This window comes from Panthera tigris, chromosome A2, assembly GCF_018350195.1.
Source record: "Panthera tigris isolate Pti1 chromosome A2, P.tigris_Pti1_mat1.1, whole genome shotgun sequence".
Lineage (NCBI taxonomy): Eukaryota > Metazoa > Chordata > Mammalia > Carnivora > Felidae > Panthera > Panthera tigris.
In genome coordinates this window covers 20,101,207-20,118,882 of record NC_056661.1, presented here as the reverse complement: position 1 = coordinate 20,118,882, position 17,676 = coordinate 20,101,207, and the positions used below count along the sequence as shown (strand labels likewise).

At 46.3% G+C, this 17,676-nt stretch overlaps 1 protein-coding gene across 5 annotated transcripts in view; it reads right to left on the bottom strand.

Annotated features, from left to right (window-relative positions):
- The window catches only part of DOCK3 (dedicator of cytokinesis 3), a 579,897-nt gene that overhangs the window by 19,677 nt on the left and 542,544 nt on the right, over positions 1–17,676 (bottom strand). For all 5 annotated transcript variants that reach the window (XM_042979031.1, XM_042979034.1, XM_042979033.1 and 2 more), the window contains 6 exons: positions 15,071–15,131; positions 14,471–14,564; positions 12,427–12,575; positions 6,498–6,584; positions 5,007–5,111; positions 1,001–1,142 (listed from right to left, as the gene is read on the bottom strand). In XM_042979031.1, the coding sequence (XP_042834965.1) occupies positions 1,001–1,142; positions 5,007–5,111; positions 6,498–6,584; positions 12,427–12,575; positions 14,471–14,564; positions 15,071–15,131 (638 nt within the window). The remainder of the gene's footprint in view (positions 1–1,000; positions 1,143–5,006; positions 5,112–6,497; positions 6,585–12,426; positions 12,576–14,470; positions 14,565–15,070; positions 15,132–17,676) is intronic.

The window sequence follows — 17,676 nt, the reverse complement described above, 5'->3', positions numbered from 1 at the left end:
CCCGAGGGATGGATCTGAATACTGACCCCTGTCATCACCCAAAGGAGAAAAGAGCCCCATAGCCCCTGTTCCCTCCTGGCAGCAGCAAGGAGCAGGACCCTTGCACAGACTCAGGCACAGTTAGATCAGATTTCCCTATCTGCACCCTCTTCCCGCTCTAGCATTGAGCCTTCTGAGCACTCAGCCAAGGTGAGATGTCAACAGCCAAGAAAGAAGGGAAAGGGGTCAGAAGAATGCAGGTGGCCACACCACAGGAGCAAGAAAGTTGCAAAGGCCTAAGCCTGCCCAATGTAGGTAAACTGTATTTACTGCAGAACAATCTTTTAATAAGAATACTATTTGGGGTCTTTGTAGAGAGATAACATGGGAGTCCACCTGTTCTCCCTCCCTGGAACAAGCTTATACAGTGGTGACTCTCATGAGGTCTCCAAGGAAGCTGTGTGAGGGGGATGAGGGGGAGGCCAGTATTTGTATCCACACTTCCAAGTACCACTAAAAACACAGGCACTCTCCATCTCCTTCCCCGTACCCTCCACACCCACTCCCAGGGCTGTACCTCAGTCCTCCTGACAAAGACTAGGGATAATAACAGATGCACACAGGAGTGGAGCAGGGGATAGAAATGGTAGTTATCCCTGTGGCAAGAGTTCTGGTGGGATCCCCAATTACCCTGTACAGTGCCTGCTTCTGGATGCCTAGGCAGGTCCTTCACAGGGCCAGGTAGGGACTTAGGTGATGGTAGCAGCCCAGCCTGAGGGATGAAGGTCCCGCAGAAGCCCTGCTTCAGGCACCCACAGCTAAGGGCATGCCATGCTTCTTCTGTACGAGGCTGCATGAGGGTCCTGCTAAGTGTGGGTTCAGTGATGAGGACATATTCTGTTCAGGACTTATGGGTAACTTAGCCTGTAAGACCAACAACATAGCATAGGGGCAGCTGACTGGGTGGGCCTCACCTCCCAGGACCCCAGCCCGCCTTCTCCCGCCAAGCATAGAAAGATACACTGGGCATCACACTGCAGGATGGCATCGTCGGGGTGGTTGGGGTGCTGCATGGCGACCGCCTGTGGGAACTCGCTGAGCATCCTCTGCTGGAAGGCCTCCAGCCTCTCGTAGTCATGGCCCCGGCACACGTATTCTTTGTTCTGCCACAAACAAGAGAGCATGCTCTATGCCTTGCCCACAGCCCCCACCTCCACATGGGTGTCAATAGCTACTTGTGTCACAAGCATGTCCTAGGAGCCCCTGTGACAGGCATGGGGCATAGCACTCAGACTCTGCCCAAAGGGAAATGATGATCCAGAAGGGAGAGGGACAGAAAAAGGGAGACTTGCACTGTGATGTGGCAGCTGGGAGGCAGGGTACAAGTTGCAGGAAGCAAAGGAGGGAGGGCGCCTTACCCAGGAAGGGTTGAGAGGTGAAGGGTGGGATTTTAGAAAAGGCCATGCCTGAGAAGAGTCCTAAAAGGCCCACCTGGGCAGCTCTGAGGGAGGAGTGGGGAAGGGTACTCTATGTGGGCACAGTGACAACCAGGGCAGCAACAGCCTGTACAGGAAAAGGTTGTGTGTGGAGAGGTGGGAGGGTGAGGAAGATGCCTGCAAGGAATGATCTCCAGGGGTGCCACCACATAAATCTTAACAGGGGGGTGACCAAGTGCATGCTTTTGAAGGGCCACTTTGGTTAGTGGGAACAAACAGTCCAAACATTATTCAGTGTCCAGTAGGTATTCAGTAATTATTTACTATATGGGCAGTAAATTCCTTTGCAATTATGTCAGCAGAACAAATAGACATCATCCTAACTACACATTTCTTAAACCCTGTTAATACCATATTTGGTTTGGGTTAGGTCTCAGTTTTTCTTCTAGTGGGCTGCAGTAATAACAGGGCCCCCTCAACCCTGGTATGCCTCCCTCACAGCTGGTCATGAGTGAATGGAACACTTCTCCAGCCCTCTGGTGATATATGTCTGCCTGCCCAACTACCTCACTAGATCCTCTTTGACAAAGTTGCATCAGGCACTGGCAGCCCCTCCTGGCATGTCTTCAGAGGAAAAGAGAGAAGTTCCACAGGGCCAGCCATATGGTTACTGGTACAGGGATGATTATAGGCCAGGTCCTGGAGGACTTCACACCTTTTGGAACAGAATTTCTGCCCCCTTTTCACCTCTCCTCTTACTATAGAAGAACTCAGCTAAGGCTGGGCTACATGTCTGGATGAATCAGAATGGAAAAACAATACCAGAAGGGAAGTCACGGTCAGGAGGAGCAGGCTGGCCTCTCCAGTGAACAGACCAATAGTTAAAGGACAAGAGACATTTCTAAGTCCATTGCTTGATAAGCAGAACTGACAAAGAAGATAATTGTAAAGAATTGGTCTTTTCATATCAACTCAGAAATGTACAACCCTCACCAGTATCTGTTCCTGGGTCAAATAAAGAGAAACAGAAATTCCCCCAAGAAGGGAAGGCTGGATGTTTTCCTGTCCCTGTGCAGATTAGTAGATAATCACATTTGCAAAGCAAGAGAGGCAGATGGTCCAGGGAAACCAAGCTGACAGAGCTAAAGTAATAGATGGCCTATGTGTTCAAGGAAGGTGAGGGAGTAGCCTAGCCTTCTGGGGAAGGCCCAGCAGGAGGAAGGCACATAGCGTTGACCTTGATGCTGGTTGTCAGTTTCAAGTTGAGGATACCCAGCATCCTCACATGAGACAGATCTGGCTGCTGCTGCTTTGTACTTTGTCCTTGCCATTTACCAGGCAAACAGCTACCTCTACTGGGACTTACTACATTTGCCAGAGATGAACTGAGCAGTGGAGGGAAGGGAAGGCAGCATGTGGCTAGGCCAGGCAGATCTGCATGCAGGAAACACAGCTCCTAGGGAATGCCCCTTGTGTGGAGACAGAGATGGACTGATGGGTGACATTTCCTACCACCGATTGTTATTCTTCCTCCCTTACTGGCACTGCTGAAACCACATTTGAACATTCAGACTGTCACCTGCAAGCATTATTTGGATGGCTCAGATGCAGGTTCTATGCCAGGTCTTACTTGTCAGAAAGCTCTGAGTACCCTGAGACACTGATATACCCTGTGACATAAGCATGAGTGGTGGAAGCCAGGGCAAACCACGATGGAGAACTCCTGTTTGAAGGGGAAAGAAATGAGGATACCAAGGGCCTGATTTTGTAGTATCCAAAATAATGATGTTTTAGAGTACAATCTGGTTTATGATATACAAATTGTGGGACTGAACAAGGAGAATAAAATAATAATAAAGCATACTTTGCAAAGACAAAATGAGAAAGAAGTTACAAGGCCAGAATCATTAGTTTGTCTAAGGACTTTATAGAGATGCTTTTGGTTTCTTATTCTTGTGTAATTCCTTCTTTCTCTTCTGCTGACCTCTACTTCCATTGCTTTTGTATAATCTCTGCTGGTGGGGGCAGCAAATATGCCACTTCTGAGATGCCTGAAGTGGATGGTCCCTAGAGAGTGAACAAGTCAAGTCTGGTCCTCCTGAGGAGACCCTCTCCTCATTCACATTCTGCTGCTAGAAACATTCCTGTGGACTGGAATTGGAGCCTTCCTGCGGGTCACAATTAGGCGCAGTGTACTTGCTAGCCCTGTCAGTGTTACTAGTTCCTGCAGAAGTCAATTTTCTTTTTCACCTAGAATGATTACTGCCTAGGAAATGTGAAAGTTGACCTGCCTTACCACCTAAAATGTGGTTAGCCTGGACTCTTGCTAGCAGACTGGCTTTTTTCTTTTTTTCTTTTTTTTAAAATTTTTTTAACGTTTATTTATTTTTGAGACAGAGAGAGACAGAGCATGAACGGGGGAGGGGCAGAGAGAGAGGGAGACACAGAATCTGAAACAGGCTGCAGGCTCTGAGCGGTCAGCACAGAGCCCAACGCGGGGCTTGAACTCACGGATGGTGAGATCATGACCTGAGCCAAAGTCGGACGCTTAACCAACCAAGCCACCCAGGCGCCCCTGGCTTTTTTTTTTTTTTAAAGGAGCCACTAAGCCCAACTGACCTGTGATGTGATACCAAGCTCATCATTGCTCACTGACGAAAGGAATTTTTCCAATAAGACAGGATCCCAAACATATCAAAGGGATTCTATGAACTTTCCCAGCTGCTGGTTGAGACTTGTAAAAATGGAACATTAGTAAGATATTGGGACTGGGGACAGTCAGAGCTAGTGTTAGGTCCCAACTGCAGCCCAAGGCCCCTTCATCAGCACAGCTTCTTTTAGGTCTCCTGAGAATGATGAATCCCTACCGGCTGTAGCCTACAAGCCCAGACTGACATTTCCTGGAGCCTCTGGCTTATGTGGAATAAAGAAGAGAATCACAACTGTTCAGCTGGTGTCAGTATGTCTATAGTCAGTCATTCCTTCTCTGTTGGTATCCCACCTCAGCCTTCCAGGTGGGAGAAATGGCTTTCACCATCTGGGGATAGAAAACTGGCTGCCAATAAAAGGCTTTCCATAGCCAGATCCCATTTGACAGCTCACAAGCTTCTCTGAAATCAACAGGTTCTCGATCCTGGCCACAGAGCATACAGTGCAGCCTGGTGTAGAGCCACCATCTTAAATGACAAAACCCAACAGGCCAGCATCCTGTTTAGGTCAGGGTTGTACTGGTGTCCTATTTGGCTAAAAATAGTCACAATGGAGAATTACAGGCATTGGAACTATAAATTGGAAGGCTTCTAGACATACCTATGGGACATTCTCAGACCCTGGTCATTTCCTGCAGGAATTTGGTTGATTTGGTAAGAAAGTCACCCTTGTATATTCTAGGTAGCTACAAAATAGTACAGCAGAGTAAAACAAAATCTAAAGTTGGGAGCCAGTCCAATCAAGTAAAACCAAAAGCTTTTTGTTGACTAGTTAGTCCTTCAAAAAGTAGTATTCAGTAGAACAGGGGAAAAGATAAAAAACAGGTTATAAATGAATTACTGTGTAAAATATAAGTTCTTGTGACTACCTGAATGGACTCACCCGAAGGAAGAAAGGAAACTTCCTGCCATAGAAGCCAACTCGAAAGAACTCAGGCTCCAGGCGTTGCTGCTCCATGATGTTGTCATAGTAGCTGGCCTCCATTTTCTGTGAACAAGAAAGGCAGCTGCCTTTAGGTTGGCCTGACTGCTACTGGTGTCCAAAGCAAGTTCTCCCAGGTCCAAGTAGACACTGTCTTTTGGAAAGACTGTGTGAGAAGTGAGCCCCTAGCCATGGTCAGCATCTCCCCAGGTTGCCTCATAATGGAAGAGGAAACCCTCCTCTTCCATCATCCTCTGATGGTAGGGTGGGGACAGCAGCCCAGTGCTCATAATGTCCTACCCAGTGGGTGGGCCCAACCTGATACAGATCCAGGCTTCCTGAACTTTCAGGGGGCACAGGTTTAATATGAATTTTTTTTTGCCCAGGGATTTCTGGTTTTGACTGATACTCATTACACCAAATGACTTCTAGCTCATGTTAGTTAATTGGTGGCAAACAGCTATTCTCAGCACCATTTTCCATCAGTCTAACTGCACTGCTCTTGCTCATCTATCATCGGACTAAAGATGCTAATAATCACAGTGAAAAAGTCTCAGTTGCCAGCAACACTGGTACTGGTTCCAATTTAGGAGATTTTAAACTTTGAAAGTTGAACCAATATCTATGATTTCTGGCATTACCAACATCAGTAAGTTTCTTAGTATTGGCTGACCTGGCTTCACATTCAGAAAAACTCACTGAATTTTGACTGGGAAGATAGTTGTAACACACTAAATCAAGCCAGCTTGCTGAGGAGCAGTGGCCTCCAAAGACCAGTCAAGAAGCTACTTCTAGAGAACTACATCTATTACAAAGATCCAAATATCCATTTGGATCAGGGAACGTGGCACAGCTGGCCATGCTGCAGAGGGTGCAGGAGGAGGGTAAGCTGACACTGCTGGCTTCTCTTTGCTATTGAAGTTTGTAGCTGTTATGGCTCAGAATCCAGCACCAGCAGCCAGGAAAATCTGGTGGAGACCTTCAAAGTCCATGGGACATTTCACTTAATTTTTGAATATTTTGCATCAAAGAAGGGAATAAGAACAAGGTGTTTGAAAGTGACCACAAGCCAAAGCAGGGAAAGATCTTATAAAGTTTTCATATGAAACATCCCTGAGCAAAATCATTTTAGGTGAAGCTTCTTTGTGAAGGTGAGCTGCTATCTCTTCCGTGAACTCCCCCTTCTTATCCTGCATATGCTGCTTCTCCCTTCCCCCAGCACCAGTGGCCCTTGGGGTCTGGATCATATAATCATTTGTCAGGTGTGTGTTTTAGTTCCCCAGTCAGACTGCAAATATCTCAAGGGTAGGAACCTTGGCCTCTGCTTCTCCTGTACATCCACAGCACTAAAGCAAGGGCTAGACCTGCAGTGAATGCTCACTCAGAAACGGACGCCAGGACAATGCTAGTACCTCCAGTCAGGGTTGGGTTGGGGGAAGAGACAAAGCTCACCCGAATCCAGCTGAGGCTCTGATAATCGTAGAGGCTCTCGTATTGACATGCCAGCTCCCTGCACAGTGGGATTCCAAACTCCCAGCTCTGTGTTGGAAATAGGAACAAGGCTTCAGCACCTCAGACATCCTCAGAATGGCCTAGACTCATCAAATACATTAGAGGGCACAACCAAAGGCCCCCTGCAACTCATCTGTCACAAAGAACATCTGCTCAAGATGAGTCTGTGGAGCACAACACACAGTGCTCTGGCTTTCTAGCTCAAGGTTGTCGCTTTTAGGTTTCTCCTCAAATGTCTCTATCTCCAAAAGGCCATTTCCTGACCACCTCATCAAGGACAGGAACTTCCCCAGCCATTGTCTGTTTCAGTACTCCCAAGTTATCTTTAAAGGTATTTACTTTTTTGTTATATTAATCTCAATAGATGATAAACTACATGAGGGCAGGAACCCTGTTTATTTACTTTACCCTCAGAGCCTAGACCAGTGCCAGGCATGAGCAGATAATAAAGATTTATTTAGTAAGTTAATGAAGGAAGCAATGACTTTTGCTTTTATTTAAATTCCAGTTAGTTAACATACAATGTAATATTAGATTCTGGTGTACAATATAGTGATTCCATGCTTCCATATAACACCCAGTGCTCATCACAGCAAGTGCACTCCTTAATCCCCATCACCTATTTCACCCATCTCCCCACCCACCTCCCCTCTGGTACCATCCGTTTGTTCTCTATAGTTAAGAGTTTGTTTCTTGGTTTGTCTCTCTTTTTCCCTTTGCCTGTTTGTTTTGTTTTTTAAATTCCACGTATGAGTGAGATCATATGATATTTGTCTTTCTCTGACTTATTTTGCTTAGCATAATACTCTCTAACTCTGTGTTGTCGCAAATGGCAAGATTTCACTTTTTTATGGCTAATATTCCATTGTATATATATATACCACCTCTTCTTTATCCATTCATCTGTCAATGGACACCTGGGCAGAAACAATGACTTAAATTTTTTCTTAAATGTTTATTTATTATTGGGAAAGAGAGAGACAGAGTGTGAGTGAGGGAGGGACAGAAAGGGAGACACAGAATCTGAAGCAGGCTCTAGGCTCTGAGCTGTCTGCACAGAGCCCGATGTGGGACCCGAACCCACAAACCATGAAATCATGATCTGAGCCAAAGTCAGATGCTTAACCGACTGTGCCACACAGGAACTCCAGAAACAATGAGTTTTGAATTAAGATCACTGAAGCTCAGAAACAATTAAAAAAACCAAGCAGAAAGTGGTTACCTAAGGACTTAGTAGTAGGCCTGACAACTTCCTTTATAGAAATATTCAAATCTCAAAGAAGGTTTCAGATGATCCTTGCCTAGTGAGGTCCCAGGCTGTCTCTGTGGTGTGGCCCCTGTTACAGTTACAGGCCCATATAACAGGTGCCTGTGGAGGGCTTAAGGGGTCTTCACTAAGGGCTAGTACTGCCCATTTCCCCTGCTTTTTATATAGTGCTTTCTTTTGTTAGACTGGGAATCACTGGTTTACTTGATATTTCAGCCAGGCTCTTCTTGCCAACTTCTGAATGCTAATTAAAAAATTTTTATTATAGGACATTTTAAGCATATAGAAAAAGAGACGAATGAACCCCTAGGTACTCATCACCCAGCCTCAACAATGACTAGTTGTCATTGGCAACTCATTGCCAGTCTTGTATCATTCATACCCCAACCACTTACTGCCCCCCAGAGTTTTTGAAGCAAATCTCAGACATCGTATAATTTCACCTAGTCATATTTCAACATGAATGTTTTAATAGTAAGAACTATATTTTTAAAAAATACTATTTGAAATAGCATCAAGGAGAAGGACAACGCTATGTCATCTGGGACTGTGTTTCTCAAAAAGAGCAGATTATTTCTATCCTTTGAAAGAATTAATGTCATATGGATTGAAACCACAGGGCCAATTAAAAATATTGAAACAAACCAAAGGGAATTTTTAAATAGACCCTGGCTCCCTGAGCCAATACAATGCCTCTGCCCCAGTGAGCTAGGAAACATTTTATACCCCCATATTATACCCCTTTTGAGGGGCACATGTCAGCTCCCTTTCCGGCTCCAAGTGCTACTTGGGCAGGTTTTAGCCAAGGATCCTCAATAGGGTCTGCCTGGCAGGCAGCTCCATGGGGGCCGGCTAAGCAGCTGAGCTGTGCACAGACCTGTGGCCAGCTTGCCAAGAGCGCCCCATGGGGAACTGCTCATTTAGGTGATAAGGGCCCCACGTAGGGCTAATGGCACTCAGCCAGTTAGCAGCCTGTAGCTCCCAGTAAAGCAGGTCTTCTTCCCTACCGGGATTAATGTTCATCTGCCTTGCTGGCATCTCTGCCTGATTTGTGTAATTTGCCCTCCTGCTCCAAGCCCTCCTCCCACCCACCCTCAATTATCTTTAGAGTGAGCCAGGACCAAGAGTTTTAAGACATTCTGTCAGCCTTAAGGGATTGTGCTGGAACTCTGGTGGGTCTGGGGGCTTTGAGAGCTGCCTCTGATCACAGGTGAGGAATGTGTTGCTGGTACAGTGCATCCCTGGTTAAATTTTTTCTCTTGGTTTCGTGCCTTCTGGCAGGAGGCAAATCCAACTCCAAAACTTCTTACCAATGTCTGAAATCCAATTATTTCTACCAGCTCTGGCAAGATGGGTGCTTTTACACATCCTTGTGGCCCCTTTGACAGGGATGACCCAAAAGCTACACTCACTTAGGGCTCATTCTAATCAAAGTGAAAAGGAAGGCAAAGGCCCAGGACTCAGACTGGTGGTCTTTGTACTTCTTTTTTTTTTTTTTTAATTTTTTTTTTAATGTTTATTTATTTTTTGAGACAGAGAGAGAGCATGAACGGGGGAGGGTCAGAGAGAGGGAGACACAGAATCTGAAACAGGCTCCAGGCTCTGAGCAGTCAGCACAGAACCCGACGCGGGGCTTGAACTCACGGACCACAAGATCATGACCTGAGCCGAAGTCGGACGCTTAACCGACTGAGCCACCCAGGCGCCCCTGTACTTCTGTTTACACACAACATATTAGAAGCAACGGATTCATCATTTCTTCAGAGGAGTGTGGGCAATAGCAACTCTCAGTCAGGAGAGCCCAAGCCCAGCCCCACAGAGAAGGCTGCTCTAGTCTTAATGGTCTGTATGCCAGATAAGCAGGTGTCAGAGCCCTCTGCTAGCTTTCCTTCCTGTCTGCTCCCTCTGCCCTGCGATGGAGGACCAACTCTCATTTTTGAGCCTCTCCTTCCTTCTTTTCAACTTTACTTCTTTCCTTTCTCCTTGTCTGGCCTGGGAGTGCTGACCCTCTGTGGACTGGAACTCAGTCCAGCTTGGGGCAGGCTCCAGGCTCTCATCACTGAAGAGAATGGCCCAGGGTTAGAGTATGGCCATGAGTTGAACTTCTGACTCAGTCCTTCTGGGTGCTCAGGAAATAAACACAGGACCAAAGGAAGTCAGGTTATCTGTATAAAGCATATAACAGAGAGGCTGGGAGAGTGTGGAAGAAAAGTAGAGGGCCTGGCTTGTGAGGCAGGGTGTGCTGGGAATGCTGAGGGCTATAACCCCTTTACCTGCCCATCCCTAGAGTCTTCTTTTTTGCCCTCCTCCTGCTGTCAAGGCAGCTTTTCTCTGGACACCAAGAACCCTACAGGAACACTTTTTCTGCAGCAGCCTGATTTTGCTTTTCTGGAGCCAATAGTAATAGTAATAATGATAATAATAATAATAACTTGAATGCTTTAAAGAGCTGGTTAGCCCTATCCACTGGTTCTACGGGGGTACTGAGGCACAGAAACACAGAAGTTGGACCCTCTATATTAACTCAAGAATGTGATAAATATCTCTTTGAGGATGAGCTTATGAAAGGGCTCTGCACTCAGCACAGAACTTGCTCCTCCAGAAATTCACAGAAAAAACAAGGTTACTAGAATGAGTGCGAAATCCTCAAGAAGGTGGCCTACGGAGCCTTCCAGTCCTTCCCCCAAATCTGTTCATCTATGATACTCAAGCAGGTTTTGCATTTCATTCTTTCATCCATACTAAGCTTTAAACCTGCTTTTCTAAACACTACTGTAGTGTTTAGTGAAGAGGGGAACGATTAATGCTCCCATGTCCCACTGGTAGGCTCTGTCAGAACAAGACAACTCTCCACTGTGTACTCTGTGCCCATGGAAAGCAAAGAGAACTAATACACTAAAAGCACTTATGCACACTCACACCATGATCATTCCACTCCTGAGCTGGCAGGGCTTGCTGGGGATGTGGGTAGATGACAGTTCCAGGTGGGCTGGGTGCCAGAAAGGCAGCCTTGAAAGTATAGTGGTGTGGGGCTTTAAGTCCAGCCCTGGACCAGCAACAAGAGGAGGCTTTGGGCTGGCACTATGGATCAGTCATACGTGGCTGCCCGAATGCTGAGCATGGGCTCCCTTTCCAGGCTAGGTTACACAAGAGCTCCTGAGATTCTGGAAAGGTTCCTGCATGGGTGAATGCTTTTGACAAAGATGTTTCCTATGTTATATAAAACTGATGAATGTTTTCTGATTTATGAGCAAAAGCCATTAATGTTTAAATCTTTCTTTTTTATGATGAATAAATACATTAAAAAAACCCAATTTCCTAAATGGGTAAGGGGTATTAAGGAATCTATTCCTGAAATCATTGTTTCGCTATATGATAACTAATTTGGATGTAAATTTTAAAAAATAAAAAATAAAATTAAAAAGTAAAATAAAATAAAATAAAATAATTTTTTAAATGTTTATTTATGAGAAGGAGAGAGAGAGACACAGAGCATGAGAGGGGAAGGGGCAGAGAGAGAGAGGGAGACACAGAATCTGAAGCAAGCTCCAGGCTCTGAGCTGTCAGCACAGAGCCCAACGTGGGGCTTGAACTCACGAACTGTGAGATCATGACCTAAGCTGAAGTTGGACACTTAACCAACTGAACCACCCAGGCGCTCCTTAAATTCAGCCTTTAAAAAAATTGTTTAACGTTTATTCATTTTTGAGAGACAGAGAGAGACAGAGTGCGAGCAGGGGAAGGGCAGAGAGAGAGGGAGACACAGAATCTAAACCAGGCTCCAGGCTCCTAGCTGTCAGTACAGAGCCTGATGTGGGACATGAACCCATGAACTGTGAGATCATGACCTGAACCGAAGTCAGATGCTTAACCAACTGAGCCACCCAGGCACCCCAAATTCAGGTTTTTAAAGCAATGATCAAAGCTGAATAATGAGCAAACAGCATCAACAAGTCACACAACCCCAGCCTTTTCAGTGTATGGGCCACAACCAACTGTAGGTGGTCAGAAAGCCCCATAAGGAGCCTGCTGAGAGATAGATAGAAGCAGGATGGCTGGGAAGCACCAAGGAGGCCTAAACCAATGCTGACACTGCCTGCCAATCCTACAGATTCAAGCCTGATGGGGAAGAATCCCGATGATAGAAGTCTAGTCTGTGCTGTGATGAAGGGAAATCCAAGATAAATACATGTACTAGTAAGAGGCAGGACAGGCCTCCTTTGACTAAGGTTAAAATCCGTTCGTTTTTATAGCTCATATGTTCTATGGCAGATTAGAAAATCAACATTAATTCTCTATGTAATCTAATAAATGTAAGGGGAGGGGCAGAAGCCCCTGCTATAGGAACATCAGCATTTATAGACGTGCAAGGGTGCTCTGTGGGGCTGTCTCATACCCTCAATCTGGAATTGGTTTCCAAACCACAGAATTAAACTGTTACATATTTTTTTCCCCAGAGAAAATCATGCTGCCTCCAAAGCTGATGCACATACGTGGACATCCACCCACTTATCGCCCCCACACCACCCTCTGCAGCATGCCTAGATGGCATGCATTATTGTAGAACCCAAAGAGCTGAACAGCTTGCCTAATGACACCTACCTTGCCTTTGTTGAAGTAGTGGATGATCTTGCGGCACAGTCCCTCTTTCCGCTGCCACTCTGTCTGGGATGGGTAGTGGAGGAATTCCCGAAGTGGCCGTTCTTCCCACTGCAGCAGCTCACAGTAGAGGAGCAGAGTGAATGCGGCCTCTGTGGGGAACAGGCAATATGGAGATCCAGGGACTTCTCCTCAGGGGTCCAGGGGGAGTCTGGTGCCAGGGGACTAGCCCAAGCACTCTGCTAGGATAGGGCATGTGCAGCCCAGGTCAGGGAAACTGGATACCAAAGGTTACATAGAGGGGCTGCCCAGCCAGCCAATAACCTTTGCCCATAGCATTAAGGAGTCAAAGATCCTGGTAGACAACTTCCTCTCATAGCCTAATTATCGATACTGGGCTCCAGATGAAGTATGACCGAGCTACCTGAGAATTTGTGCACAAGTTACCTTGCTTTGGGAGACACAGACATGTCAGAGACAATTCTTGGGTTCCTTTTTAGTCAATGTATTACAGCTTCCTTTCCAACCACTCAGAACAGTGGTAAGGTAATTAGCTCTAGCTTTTGTCTGGCCTTCAAGGCCCTACTCAAGTCCGCTACCAATAACTGTGAAGAATCTCATTTCTAACTATTCCGTGACCCACTTCTAGTTTTAGCCAAACACACCTGCCTGCAGCCACTCCCCAGGCTCTTCCTCATCCTTATCCTTGCCTCTCTGCCTGTGCTCTGGTCACTGGACCTTCCTGCCCAGGGATGCACATGCTTCCTTACTGGATCCAGATGGGAAGTCTTTTATTTCTGGGGAACAAGCTCCTGAGGCACTCAAGGGCTCCCTTTGGAATTTAGGAAACCAGGTGAAATTTTTTTCTTTTCTGATCATATCCTTTTCAGATGTTATTCCTGAGGCCGCCAGAGACAAGGCTTAGCACCCTCTCTTTCTGTCCAAATCCCTGACCCCACCTCTCAGTCATGGCCCAGACCTCTAGGAATTTAGTAAATGCCTCTATATTATATGGAATTTATCAAAGTCTATTGTCTTCTCAGAGGCTTGCTGCAATCATGGGTGGAAGTAGATGGAGAGAATGGCAGATTCAATCTAGTCATTTCAGATTTAATTCTTGTTAACTTATGTGGTCAGAAAAGGTGGAATCTATGCCAAACAATCCCTTACATCTAGAAATAAGGAAGGAGGGTTCTGTGTTTCTACAAACCCATCTAATTCTAGTAATGTTTGTGGATAAGAATAGCTTGAATTTCATGGTTTGTCACACAAATTCAAGTCCTATGGCTCAAGAGCTAGGATGTAGTGGCTGGCCACCACAGTGAAGAAGGTGGCTATTTTGGGGAAGCTATGGCACCAGGTGATCAGTCAGGAGATACATGCATGCACATACCCTCCTGACTGAGTGGTACTCAGTAAACAGTGTGACAGGCAGGCTGAAATGCTTTTAAATTTGTTCTATTAGAAAGGGCCTTAGTAATAAATTGTAGAAAGGGGCCCTATATGGTCCGTCAGAAAGCCAGATGAACACTCTCAATACTTTCTATTGGAAAATCAAAGTGGGGCTGCTGTGCATTTTGCGGGGAAGAGCCTAGACTGCAAAGCAGTTCTGCTAGCAAGTTCAGAAGTTAGGCAGATATTTCAGTGTTATGGCCTCATGTAGCTCTGGCTGTGAAGGTTTTCAAGGTCAAGAAGGCTCTGCTCTTAGAGAGGGACAGTGAGCTCAGGATGCTCTGAACCTAGTGCATGAGAATTTGGAGGTTACCCTTGAGGCCTCAGAGGGGATGGACAGGAGGCAAGGAGAGAGCAGAACAGCCTCAGACAGCAGAGGACATGGCATGAAGGCACAAGTGGAATTTATGCCTGCTTTCTTTCTGCCATATGTGACAAAGGATTTGAGGGAAAGAATGAAGTGAGGGGGCAACATAAGCCCCAACACTCCGCTAAGATCTGTCAGGCACCAGCTCAGAGCCTTTCTCTGCTAGCTGTGCACACCTGTCCAGTCTGTCCTCACAGGGAGACATGGTTGGGTCCCCCTTCTACTCACCTGTGTAGTTTTCAGCCTGCAAATGCATGTCACAAAGCTTATGGATATAGCGGATATACATCTCTTCTTTGTTTATCTCAGATTTGTAAAAGTTCTGTGAGAGAGAAAAGGAAATACGCATAAAGATGAGAGAGGTTTCCACCTGTGGAGGCCATACCTGAGCTCCAGGCAGCTGGCCAAAGCCCTGGGTGTACTGGACAGGAGGAGGGCAGGCCATGGGCACAGACAGCACCAGCAATAGAAAGGATCAGCCAGAAGGCACAACTGCTCCCCAGGTATGGTGGAACGAATGGCAGATCTGCGGGAGTCCAAATATTGAGAAAGAGGAGGAGTGCCAAGGCAGACTGGGAATTAGGGTATTTCAGGGTTGACTGGACCTTGTTAAGAGGCCAAGGGTAGAGTTCTGTCCAAGGAGAACATTCCTTTCTCAAGTGAAAATGTGACTGGTGAGGTGCAGGTCTCTGAGATATTAGGGACAGAGCTGATATCCTGACTCAAGTCCTTAGGCTTGCAGCCACAGTAGAATGGCCAAGCCTGTCACAGTGCAGGCCAGAAGCTATTCCGCTGGGCAGATAGGAGGAGGGGCCCATGTCTTCTCACCATCAGGTTAACAGTGCAGCCAATCTTCTTATTCTCTGTTTCCTCTCCTTTCATGCAGTCCCTGGAAAGGAAAGCACAGATGAATGTCCCATGGCATGAAGTGGTGGCTCTGGAACAATGCATAGAACTGCAGTGTCACAGAGGCATTAGTATAACTAAACCCTAAATTAAGATGCTCTCCAACAGAAAATGCTTCCACAGGTGGGGGCTATACAGTGAGCTCCCTCTGAGGTTTGGACCCACTCCTAGGGTTCAGAGATCTCTGTTCAACTGAACCTCTCATTCTGGTGGCAGACTGTAGAGCCCAGATGGTACATTAGGGTAGTACCAATATCCTCAGCACAGAAGAGTGTATCAGTAAAGATAAACGTCAAATCCTCAAGTCCCCAGAAGGAGAGGCACAGAGCTTTTCTTACAGGGAAAGTTTCATTTTGTAGGTCAGCGTTCAACAGAAGCCAATATGCTCCACTCCAGAGACCTAGCTTCAAGACCCTGTGGTTACAGCAACCGTGGCATGGCCACCATGTTAACCATCTTACTGGCTTTTCTCCCTATGGTTTCCTTCCTGTGTACTAAGTAGAAGCAGCAGGTTTAAAGTTTCTTTCTGATTTAGGGGTAGCTTCACCCAGGGCTGAGTTACATTCATGCTGATCAGAGCAGGGTTGGGTGTAAGAGGGGTCAAGGCTGGTCTATGAGACACAGAACAACAGGAACACTGAGAATGGATCCTTCCCTAGGGAGAGAGGAGGACTGGTCAAAACCAAGCTCCTCTGGAAGTAGCAGAGGCTTGGCACAAGGAGACAAAGGAGAAGGAGAACCAGAATGGTGAATCTCGCCAGAAGCCTCCTCTACACACAGCCAGCCAGAGTTCCATCTGTTTGCTGTGTCTCCTTCTATGGCACTCTACAGTGCCCTGGCATATAGATACAGTTCCTTGTGTAGCTGTGTGTTAGGGAAAGGCAGCATAAGTGGGTTTATGGACCACTAAGATCAGGTGGAGAGAGTATCTTGACTTTGCTCTACTAACAGGCATGGGGCCCAGTGAGAAACATCACAGTTGGGAGTCAGGAGCCTTAGTCCAAGTCACTGAACCTCTGGGTGATAATGTGACAAAGTTAGTTATTCCCGCCTTCCCAGCTGCAATCCAGCTCACAAAGGGATAACTTCTTTGAAAGAAAGGAATACTGAAAAATCCACACAACTCTCATGATATTCTGCAAAGCCAAGTGTCCTCCCTTCTATGGAGGGCTACTATCAGAAGTGGCAGCTCTGTGGGATTTGAAACCAAGGTCGTCCTCCTTTTTTGGTTCCCTAACTGCCATATGGCATTTGGTTCCTCTGTAGTCAGACATGGGGGTCCTTAACAGGCTACTGCAGAACCTTTTAGTGCTAGTAGGGACAGGAAAGTGCTGTGACTTTTTAAGAGGTGGACCAGATGGCCAACTAGTTAGTTACAAGCAACATAGAAAGTGGCAGGAAGCATCTGTCTCTCCAATAAGTTGGCGGATAGAGAGTAGTGAGGTCTCAACTAGCTACTTTGGCATTTAATGTTTTTTTTTGTTTTTGTTTGTTTTGTTTTTTCTAGAAAGCATCTGAAACACTTACCAGGCATTACCTTCTGTTTGGCTATAACTAGAACTTCATTGCCAAGTCAATTAAACAGGAAAGTATTGTCCTCAACCCTGTGATGGCAGGGGCATTCCCTACACCTTTGTGCTCTATGACCACCTCTCCCATGCACTGCTAACAGCTGCCTCTTCTCTTCTGTGTGGCTGTGCATCACTTATGTGTGGCTACTCAACATAGAGGACACCTTTTAAAGCCTCTGACTTGGGTGTAGCCATTGCTCTCCCCTGTTCTTTCTCTGGAGGACGAACAGGGAAGACCCTCCTAAAGAGGCTTCTGAAGCAACCGGTTGTGAGCACTGGGCTTGTGGTGACCTAGACCAGGGCCCAGGCAGCCCTTAGTGCAACTGGAGAGGCCTGAGAAAGGAAGGCTCCATAACCTCCAGTTCCTTTTCCAGGTGGAGGTTACACTTAAAGTCCCAAGGGCTTGGCAACCCTAGCCCTGTCCCTGTATGTTCCAGGGCACTAAGAACCACTCCCCCTACCCCACGGGGCTCTGCTTCCTAACCTGAGAAATACAGTTGCCACCAGTGAGCATCTTATATCTGACACAGAGTATCATTCACACAAAAGTTGAAGAGGTACTCCTCTGAGTACTTAAGGTTCATGCTAGTCTAAAACAGAGTCTCACACTCTAGGTTCAGATCATTCTGGAGTATAACCTATTAATTATTTGCCTAATCAATGTATATGTATCTGTCAACTATTTTCTTAGTAGGTTCTTATTGCACTAAATTGCACTGGGGTAAAAGAGACTACTTTGGTTCCTGCACGGTCTTCCAATTGGTCAATATATACTGTACACTTGGGACCAGGAAGATAAGGACAAGGTCCCTGCCCTCAAGAGGCTTCTCTCTTCAATTGAATGAGTCAGAAAGGTGACAAATGATTATCATGCAAGGTGACTGATGCTTTGAAAGAAGTGTATACAGAGATCCAGGTAAGCTTTTATCTGGCAAAACTTCCTTGATGGGGCTTGGT